The sequence below is a fragment of the Capsicum annuum genome, chromosome 3 (assembly GCF_002878395.1).
Source record: "Capsicum annuum cultivar UCD-10X-F1 chromosome 3, UCD10Xv1.1, whole genome shotgun sequence".
NCBI lineage: Eukaryota > Viridiplantae > Streptophyta > Magnoliopsida > Solanales > Solanaceae > Capsicum > Capsicum annuum.
Genome location: NC_061113.1, coordinates 243,191,868 through 243,202,103, shown reverse-complemented (window position 1 = coordinate 243,202,103; position 10,236 = coordinate 243,191,868). Strand labels below are relative to the sequence as shown.

General features: G+C 36.8%; 2 protein-coding genes across 2 annotated transcripts; both read left to right on the top strand.

Annotated features, from left to right (window-relative positions):
- Window positions 1-1,752: 1,752 nt before the first annotated feature.
- Window positions 1,753-6,342, top strand: LOC107862694 (adenylate kinase 4). Its single transcript, XM_016708332.2, has 6 exons — window positions 1,753-2,041; window positions 4,533-4,678; window positions 4,817-4,936; window positions 5,049-5,216; window positions 5,518-5,607; window positions 5,966-6,342. Exons 1-6 carry the CDS (start codon window positions 1,933-1,935, stop codon window positions 6,062-6,064), a joined length of 732 nt encoding a protein of 243 aa, XP_016563818.2. The 5' UTR covers window positions 1,753-1,932; the 3' UTR covers window positions 6,065-6,342.
- A 209-nt stretch (window positions 6,343-6,551) lies between these two features.
- On the top strand, window positions 6,552-9,620 carry LOC107864916 (O-fucosyltransferase 37). Its single transcript, XM_016711317.2, has 6 exons — window positions 6,552-8,026; window positions 8,113-8,281; window positions 8,412-8,501; window positions 8,581-8,864; window positions 8,959-9,217; window positions 9,321-9,620. Exons 1-6 carry the CDS (start codon window positions 7,371-7,373, stop codon window positions 9,534-9,536), a joined length of 1,674 nt encoding a protein of 557 aa, XP_016566803.1. The 5' UTR covers window positions 6,552-7,370; the 3' UTR covers window positions 9,537-9,620.
- The last annotated feature ends 616 nt before the right edge of the window (window positions 9,621-10,236 follow it).

The following is a 10,236-nucleotide window of genomic DNA, read 5'->3' as shown; positions in this document are numbered from 1 at the left end:
CACTTAAATTGAAATAGAAGAAATAGTATTATAAATCACAATAATTAAAAATTAAAATTATTTTAATAATTAATTATCTAAATTATATTTGTATCACATAAATTGAGACTAAAAAAATAACATATATTGTCACGGGCCCTTCAATGTCTAGTTCTTCTATACATATCCCTATTTCTTAGTTTTAGATACCAAATTTGATAAAACTCAACCTTCTTAATTTTTTATTACCTTTCAGTTTTCTTACGTTCTTCATTCCCAACCTCATTAGTTGTCCTTGCTATTGCTTTGTGAGAAAATTACCAAAACTTTTTAGAGGAGTTTTGAGCAATATCAAGAAATTATTGAAATTTGTTCGAGAAAGTTTGAGGATCAAACGAATTCATTACTTAATGTTTGAAGTCACAACTTAACATATTAAAATTGTGATTGTTTGATATGAGATTCATATGAAAATTGTTGCTTAAAGCTTAAGGCATTTTAAAACAATGATTTAGTACTTGGGCTGTAAGATTTCCTATAGAAAATTATAGATCAGTGAAAAATTAAAACATATAAATAACGTATAGCGTACACACAATGCGTATAAAAGTAGTAGTTGGGTGGAGTGTTATTTTGTAATTGTATTAACTATGAAAGAATATTATACCAAAATTATAAATAACTTGTAGATTGTATCCAGGGGCGGAGCTAGCCTTCTGTTCGGGGGTTCGGCCGAACCCCCTTCGACGGAAAAATATATTATTTATACATAATTAAAATTATTTTTTATGTGGTTATAGTAGGTGTTGAACCCCCTTCGACTAAGTTTTCTTTGAATATGGAACTCCCTAAGTTAAAATCCTAAATTTTCTTTGAATATAAAATCCCTTTCGTTGAACTCCTTGCTCGACCTCTGATTGTATCAATAAAACTACATTCCAGCGTAGTCTCATAAATAAAGTACTGAGAGGGCAGTGTACGGGAGTTTATTCCTCTCTTGTAAAGTTAGAGAGATCAAGAAGCTACACTAAAAAAAAAGAAGAAACACTAACATTGAAGAATAAGAAAAAAAGAAAATTAATAATAATAACGCTTAACTATTTACTAATCCTCGCCCCAATTCTTAACCTTTATATCTTTATGTCTACAATTATCAATTATGTCCTCAATCAGTTATAAGTGTGTCATTTGCTATCTAACCATCTCTTTTGAAGACTTGTTCGACCCATATTTACCTCTCCTTATAATACCCACTAGCTAACTTCTTCATTACCTAAAAGGCAGGGATCCAAGATAGAATTCGAGCTTTTAGGAGTTGGATAAGAGTTTAGCGGATAAACTCGAGTTATTCAGGCAGGATGAATGAAAAAATAGAAGATGGAGATATAAATTCAGTACTAACTTCGTAATATATTCAACAATCGATTGATCAAATCTGCAATAATACAATGCCTTTTATAAAAACGAGAAAGAATCTATTTGCTAATTGTTTCTAATTAATTCAATCATTCATAACTAACTACAGGATCTAATTTGCTAAACTGCTTCTAATTAATTCAATCATTCGTAACTAACTACTGATATGACAAAGATCTAACTAACTTGACGCGTTGATTCATTTCCGTGCAACATGCGCTCTCACACCTCCTCATTGCGACATATGTGCATATTATCTCTTCACATGTCTGAAACATCTTAGCTTCACTTCCGAGGCCATTCCCACCTTATTCCGAACAACTTCTTTACTATCCCATCTCTCTTTATATGCCCACACATCTATTTTCGAGTAATGTATCAACCCAACATAATTAATGATAGGGTCAAGGGCATAATGGTCATTTAAGTCCAAAACCTTGGATTGTTGGAATCTCCGAAATCCAACACCCGAAAGTGTCGCATATCTCCCTGTCAAAAACCCAAAAAAGCACATTGCAGAGAGAGAGAGTTGGAACAATGTCGACATCGGTGAACTTAGAAGATGTTCCCTCCGAGAGTATCATGTCGGAACTCCTCCGCCGCATGAAGTGTTCCTCCAAACCCGACAAGCGTCTAATTCTCATTGGTAATAATATTCCTCACATCTGTCAATGTTCTTTTTTGTGTTTTGTATGTTGTTATATGCGGTATTAATCATGAAAATTCTTTTTGTTTTGACTGCTTTTATGGTTTTCGCATCCATATAGCTATCAGATCCACAGTTTTGCTATGTTGTTGGAGAGGGATTTTGTGGATTATTAGGTTGTAAGTTTTGTTTTGTGGGGTGTTATTGGTAAGTTTATGTGGTGTTGGTTCTTAAAGTTATTTTTTTTGAGGTCTTTATATGAGTTTTCCCCCAAATTGTTATCAGATCTATAGTTTTTCCATGTTATTGAAGTTGAATTTTGTAAATTATTGCACCAACTAGAAGGTCACAGGTTTAATCCTTGGAAACAGCCTCTTGCAGAAATGCAAAGTAACAATGACCCTTGTGGTCGGGCCCTTCCTTGGACCCTGCATATAGCGGGAGCTTTAGTGCACCGCGCTGCGCTTTTTTATTGCATCAAAGGGTGTTGGCTAGTGGTCAATGACGTGCACCATTGAGATCTCAGGTTCAATTTCCGGCAGAGATAAAATATCAGGTGATTACTAACCCTATCTGTTGTAGCCCTGGTAGACAGGCCTGTTGTCTGCCCTGGTAGACAGATCTGTTGTCTGGTGGAACACACGTGTGCCTACGTGGACACTTTAGTGTGTTGTGCCACGTATGTGCCACGTAGGCACTTAGGGTGTTAAAATTACACTTTTAATTAGTTCAGGCGTAATAGGATTCCCTTTAAATTGAGGTGTGTCATAGCCTTTTTGGGTATAGTTCGGGGGGTAATTGGGTATTATCTCTTCAAAATTAGAGAATTAAGACTAATTATGATGCTAATAAAGTCAATTCAAGGACCCCTTTGATTGTTTTCTTGCACACTCGTGTGTTTGTAACTATACATCTTCGTGATGCTTATCTAATATCATTTAATTACTTTGCCAAAAAAATAGTGTCAAGTTAAGGACTTAGATCAAAAGTGATCTAGATACCTATATCGAAGAAATTAGAGACAACAATTAGTATAAGACTAATCACCTTTTTTAATTTACTTTAGTAGAAACCAAAGATATCAAGTTAAGAGTTAATTAGGTAAAGAATCGTTCTTATAAGGTTGTAAGGTAAATCCATAGTCACCACACACAAAGGTGTAAACAATAGAAACAAAATCCACTCCAATAGATAGGGGAAAACCTATCCTAGCATGGGATTCGAATCCTACTTTTATGGAAATATATAGAAAAGCCTAACTAGGAAACTTTAAACTAGGAAAACATGTAAAAATACTTCCAAAAACTAGCTAACAAAAATAAGGAAAGAAGTGCCAAATTTTGGCACCAAACCAATGTCACTTTTGCAGAATGTCTGGGGGTGTGGATTTCAGCCTATTTAGGCTTGATTTTCATCCCGCTTTGAATCATATGGGGTTGACTTTCAGCCTCTTTTTGGGCTTCATGTGATCCCAGACTTCCTCTTCTTGGACTTGAATTTGGACCATGAAATATGTGTATCACTTGACCCACTCTTTATCATAGTTCTTGGGTCATTTTTAGGCATTTCTTCCACGATAAGCATCTTCTTGATTTTCCATTGAAGCTCCTCAACGTGTAATGAGTGTACCTCACCGTGGATGTTGTCAATCTGGTTTCTTGACTATTTTGGTTTATTTGGTAAAAGTCCTAGTTGTATGTTTCTAGCTTATGCAATACAAGGCGATGGGAAGTGTACATACTACTGAAGGTGATTTCATATTCTCTTGTATGGGTTTTGCCAATATTGGGACAAAGTAGCAATAGGCTGCTCCAGTAAAGCAGTCTCTCGATATGCCTATATTCCATGGTGATTTTCCTTTTGGGATTCTCTTTGTAATTCAAACTACTACCTGCTCAACCTTGGCAATGGTAAACCAGGGTTTCATCCTTTGTTCTGGAGTGCATAGACTTGATTTGATTCACAATAACGTATCACAACAACAGACCCAGTGTATTCCCACCAAGTGGGGTCTGGGGTCGCAATAACGTATGTAGAAATCAAAAAACTTCCTCCGGATTCCACATGCTTCGAAAAGGAGACTAGACAATAATTGGCCTCCTATTTCATGTTGGGTCTTTTGTCCCTTTTCTCCTCTAAGCTTTATGCATAATGCTTGTAGGGTGCGGATGTGTAGAGAGTCACAGGTTTTAGCGAAGGATTTAAAGTCGGATTTGGGTTTGGAGCTGGTTTTGCCTTAATGAGTTATAACCCTACTATTTATTTCATGTCAATAGTGTTTTAATATGATTGTTGTAGTTTCTATGGACAAAAACCATGCGCTCAATCTGAATTTATTTGGGTGTTGACTTGCCATCAAATGAACTTATGCATCGATTTATGAATAGTTCTGTCGTGCTTTGCCAGTTTTTTTGTGATAGATAATTGTAGATTTTCGTACTTTCCAAAATATTGTAGTGTTAAAGCCTCTAAACCTAGAAAAATTCTGCAGGCCCACCTGGATCAGGGAAAGGAACACAATCTCCTATCATCAAAGATGAGTACTGCTTGTGTCATTTAGCCACGGGGGATATGCTGAGAGCTGCTGTTGCTGCCAAAACACCTTTGGGAATTAAGGCGAAGGAGGCCATGGATAAGGTCATATTGAGTGTTCTTTAAATTCTTATTATATACTTCTGACTTATCAGCTTCTTTCAAGTTTCAACTAGAGAGTATAAGGGAGAACAGATTGGTTTTCCTTTTCTCAGTATTTTTTTTTTCGTATTATCGTTTCAGGGAGAACTTGTTTCTGATGACTTGGTTGTTGGGATCATAGACGAAGCATTAAAGAAACCATCATGTCAAAAAGGATTCATTCTTGATGGGTTCCCTAGGACTGTGGTGCAGGCCGAGAAGGTTCCTTTCCCGTTAATCCTTACCTATTTGTGTTTTGTGTACTTTATATGCAATTCTTGTCAGCTTTGAATCCTTGTAGTAGGATTGTGAAGTCTTTCTGTACTTATTGCAGCTTGATGTGATGCTTCAAAATCGAGGGACTAAAGTTGATAAGGTCCTTAATTTTGCGATTGATGATGCCATCTTGGAAGAGAGAATTACTGGACGTTGGATCCACCCAGCTAGTGGGCGGTCATACCATACAAAATTTGCACCTCCTAAAGTACCTGGGACTGATGATGTAAGATGCTAGAATCAAAGTTTATCAATTTTTATTGTTGTGATAATACTGTGTCTTCCACTATAGCTTATCAAAAATAAAAAAGAAGACGTCTGTTTTGCTGAAGGTAGTTTGTTGTAATGTGTCTACATACACTAAACAATTGATTAAATTTTTATCTTTTTTTGTTTGCTAGGCCACTTAAATTCTGTCAAACTTAAGCTTCACAGCTTTCTCTTTAAGGACTTTGTCAATCAAAGAAAAAAAAAAGGAACATTCTGTGACATCTGAATCTAATTCAGTATTATTTGTCTACATGAAGGTCACTGGAGAGCCTTTGATACAACGTAAAGATGATACTGCTGCTGTTCTCAAGTCAAGGCTGGAAGCCTTCCACAGGCAAACTGAGCCGGTAAACAGCTGTTTATCTCTACTTATTTTTTTGTGCGCGTGTGGGCCAAGTAGGATCTCTTTTGGGGAAAGTCTGTCAAAACTAAGAATTGCATTTATGAATCTAACATAATCTATATTCTATAAGATGTTTGGCAACGTTTTTCACAGTGTTGTAAAGAAAATTTTCAGTTTGCAATTGAGATAGCCTTTTCAGTTTAGGGCAAACATTGTATACAGCGCATGGCTGTCATTCGATCTGATAATGTTTGTTTGATCTGGTCCAAACACGTTAAGTCTATAATCACATTTGTAGTCTGTTTGGGCTACTTTAGTTTCCGGCCTTCATGCTAAGTAAGTTGTATTGGATTAATGTGCAGGTCATTGACTACTATGCCAAGAAGGGCAATGTAGTGAATCTTCCTGCTGAGAAACCACCACAGGCGGTCACAGCTGAAGTCAAGACAGCTCTCTCCTAATGGATGGATGCCCAACTTTTCTGGTTTAAGGATTGAAAACTGTACTCTGAATTTTGGTTAACCAGTTATATTTCTGTCTCTTTGATGGCACTAGCCGGTGTCAACCCCTTATGAACATCACAAATGTTGTTGAATTTATTTTTACTTTGGACATTGCTACTCAGTAAGCTTTACAGAGTGCAACAGGAATTGACACAAATGTAACAGAAGATGCAAGTATGAGCCACCATTTTGAAGGTGGGGGAAAGGTAGTAGAAACGGCTTCTGGGTTTTGGAAATGTTATTTGTACAAGTCGAGGACATTACCATGTATATCTGCAACAGATTGTTGTCATTTGCTGGTCGCTCCACAAAAGCATCTGTCACCTTCTCCATTTGAGAAGAAATTAGTTTGTTTACATTCTGAAATGACGTTTCAAGAGGTTCAAGTTCGAACCCCTATATGAATATCAGCACTTTCCGGGTTTTTCTACTAGTTGATGTGGTTTTAGTGATTTTTCAGCTTCTTTAGTGATCAAATCTTGCAAGTACAAACAAGTCAGATCATCTCAGTTGGAGAAGGGAACAGAAAAAGAAAGTTTGTTACTATTAGGCGCAGAGCAGATTATCCATGCAAAATTGCAAATCTCCTACACTACACAAATGACATCCAAAATTACTCCATCTTGGAGACTGAAAGAACATATAAACAGGGACAAAAAACAGAGTCAAGAATGATAAATTGCCTTCTTTTAAAAAAAAAACTAATGCCTGATGTGCATGAAAATTGAAGACTGGTTTTGCCTCGTCGGAAAATTACCAGTGCAGACAGGTCATTTTGTAAATGTATATATATGCTATATATGTTAAATTCCCTTGAAATAAATTATATTATGTTTCTTAATATTGCGATTTCAAACTTGTTGTGGTCATTCATTTGTTTTCATTCTCACCCACCACCCGTGCCCTTTTCGAGCTAGGTGAAGGGTCCTCATGTTCAATAAGTAGAAGCACAATCGATCTGCTGCAATTTGCAACTCTTTTTAAGAACCAAAAAGAAAGTCGTACAGAGAAAAACTGCAATATACAGTTATGAGTTGTTCAAGTTCTGGCGGGAAAGGAACCAAAAAAAAAAAAAAGAATCTCTTAACCAACTTAACTGTAAATGCTAACCACCCCCACCCCCACCCCCCACTCCCCATCAGTTTTCTGATTCTTAAAGAGAAACAGAGTACTGCCTCAGCAAAAATTTTCTGTTATTTGACAGTTTTCTCTCTAGAAAACCAAATTTTCTTCCATTGAATACACAGAGAAAGCTCAATCATCAATGGCGCGAACAAGAAATTCGAAGAGTTCATCATTCGTCTCTCTGATGAACCCATCATTTTTCACTCATTTGCTCTCGCTACCTCCATTCCATTCTCTCCATTACTCGCCCCGGAAGAATTCAAGAATCACCCAAACAACCCCATTTCTCTCTTTCTGTTTCGTCTCTCTGTTCATTGCCCTCTTTTTCTTTGGGATTTTGTTGATCACATTCACTACCCTTTTCCAAAATTCACTCTCGTGCGCCCATACTTCTTATTACTCTTCGTCTTCTCCTCTGTTCTTAGCCTCTGTTTTGGCTGCGGCATCATCAGGTTCAGACTTCGCTCAAGATGATGAACCGTTTACTCTGTCTACCAGTGCAATGGTGCCGTTGCCGGCTCATGGGATAGTCGGAAACTTAACCGAGGAGGAGAAAGAGTTCTGGAAACAACCGGATAATCAGGGGTACATCCCTTGTTTGGATTTCAGTCTCAAGTATCGAACAGCTTCTGCAAAGATTTCGAAAGAGAAGAGGAAGTTTTTGGTTGTTGTGGCTTCTGGTGGATTGAACCAGCAAAGGAACCAGATTGTTGATGCAGTTGTTATAGCAAGAATTCTTGAAGCTGCTCTTGTTCTTCCTGTTTTGCAAGTGAATCACATTTGGGGTGATGAAAGGTACATTTTCATTACTTGGAGTTGGTTATTCAAGATTGTTATACATTTTTTTCGATTTTGCAGTGTTGAAATTTGGTTTTGTGCAGTGAATTTTCGGATATTTTCGATGTTGAGCATTTCAAGAAGATTCTGAAAGCTGATGTTCGAATTGTGGCGTCTTTGCCATCGACACATTTTGTTTCTAAGCAGACGATAAACCGCGAACTTCCTTTTCATGTATCACCACTCTGGCTTAGAGCCAGATTTCTCAAGCAAGTAAGAAAATTGAACTGTTCCTTTTGCTGTACGTCTTGAGCTAACTGCCTAGAGAATTGGTTAAATTAAAATGGATGAGTTTTACGACATTCGATTATCATAGCTTTGTGTTGTATTTTTGTTTTAATAGCTAAACCAAGAAGGTCTGCTTATATTGAAAGGATTAGATTCTAAGCTCTCCAAGAATCTTCCACCAGACTTGCAGAAGCTCAAATGCAAGGTAATGTAAAAAACTGCAGCTTGTTTTTTAGTAACTAAGCTAACTGTAAAATTCACTGGTTTGGTTGTAACTTGAACAGGTTGCATTCCATGCACTGAGATTTGCAGCTCCAATAAGGGAGCTAGGCTATCAGATAGCTAGAAGAATGTGGATCGAGGGTCCTTATGTCGCGATCCATCTCAGGTTAGAGAAGGATGTGTGGATCAGAACCGGATGTCTTACCGGTTTAGGCAGGCAATACGACAGTATTATAAGTAGAGAACGGGAATCTCATCCTGAGTATCTCACTGGCAAGTTGAACATGACTCATGCACAGCGGCGGCTTGCTGGAATGTGTCCCTTAAATGCATCAGAAATGGCTAGGTAAAATTGTTGAAATCCTTGAACATACTGTCTTGTTTACTTTATGGACCAAAAAGGAATTCAAATCATTCTGAAACGTGGCATTATGTTGCAGATTTCTGAAGGGATTAGGAGCACCAAACAATGCTCGTATATATGTTGCTGGAGGAGAGCCCTTTGGAGGCACACAAGCTATGCAGCCTCTACAGAAGGAGTTCCCAAATTTAGTGACAAAGCATACATTGGCGCGAAACGGAGAGCTCACTCCCTACTTGGAGAAGTCTTCAACATTGGCAGCTATCGACTACATTGTGTCTCTAAGCAGTGATGTTTTCATCAATTCCCATGGAGGTAACATGGGCCGAGCACTCGAGGTATAAGTCAGTCAGTCAGTCAGTCATACCTACTTAGTACTTACTATCAACATCTTGTTATCATTGTACAATACTGATTGCTTTTATGAACTTTGGTGGTCAGGGACATAGGGCATATGTTGGACACAGAAAGTACATAAAGCCAAACAAGAGAATGATGCTGCCATTCTTGGAAGATTCATCTGTACCTGAGGAAGAATTCAAAAGGATAATGAAGAAACTGCATAGCAAAAGCCAGGGGCAACCTGAGCCAAGGGCTAAAAAGATTGACAGAGATGTAATTGCATATCCTGTCCCTGAGTGCATGTGTAGGCAATAATAGACACTGTCCCAACAAGTTAGATCATTGATGCTGGTTTTTTGTATGCAAATATTCATACCATGATGAGTTTGTTTCACAGTTGAATCTTTCCACTTCACTAAGCTGAGCAAGAAAGATCTTAAATGTTTAAACTTAGTCTAACAACTTCTAAGAGCATATGTGCCTAACAATTGAAAAATACCTTTAGTGGCGTAGCACATGTACTTAATAAAGTGTGTGCTTTTCCATTTTAATCTTTACCACAATCACATTGCACTAACTACAGCAAAATGCATACATTCTTGGTGACAGAAGATTATTCGAGGATTGCCTATATGCTTAATAAGATCATTAGTTTTGTTTTAATTCGTAAACGTCGTCAGCTTCATGAATTAAAATCAATAAAGTCACTTGAGCGAAGTGTAACATGAAATGCCAAATTCACGTGAAAACAATAATTTATTTTTCTGGTTTTAAACGAATGAAAATCGATACTTTATTTGATATTTTAAAATTTTATAGACCGTCAAAGTATTTGAAATATAGTTTTAGAGAAAAAGTTATGTATTTGATTTTTTATTTTTTATTTTTTATTTTAAAAAAAAAAAAGAACAAAAAATTGCATTTGATATATTTGTGCAAAAACTAACACATGAAATATTAATATTTTGAATTCTGAATCAAAATTTATTTTTTCATAATGCTGGTAAGTCAGGAT

Bases quoted from the DNA above. Each gene is read 5' to 3' on its own strand.
- LOC107864916 (XM_016711317.2), top strand. From the start codon at position 7,371: ATGGCGCGAACAAGAAATTCGAAGAGTTCATCATTCGTCTCTCTGATG. The intron at 8,502-8,580 runs GTAATGTAAAAA...TAACTTGAACAG, and splicing joins TGCAGAAGCTCAAATGCAAG to GTTGCATTCCATGCACTGAG. The intron at 8,865-8,958 runs GTAAAATTGTTG...ATTATGTTGCAG, and splicing joins AATGCATCAGAAATGGCTAG to ATTTCTGAAGGGATTAGGAG.
- LOC107862694 (XM_016708332.2), top strand. From the start codon at position 1,933: ATGTCGACATCGGTGAACTTAGAAGATGTTCCCTCCGAGAGTATCATG. The intron at 2,042-4,532 runs GTAATAATATTC...AAAATTCTGCAG, and splicing joins CAAGCGTCTAATTCTCATTG to GCCCACCTGGATCAGGGAAA. The intron at 5,217-5,517 runs GTAAGATGCTAG...GTCTACATGAAG, and splicing joins AAGTACCTGGGACTGATGAT to GTCACTGGAGAGCCTTTGAT.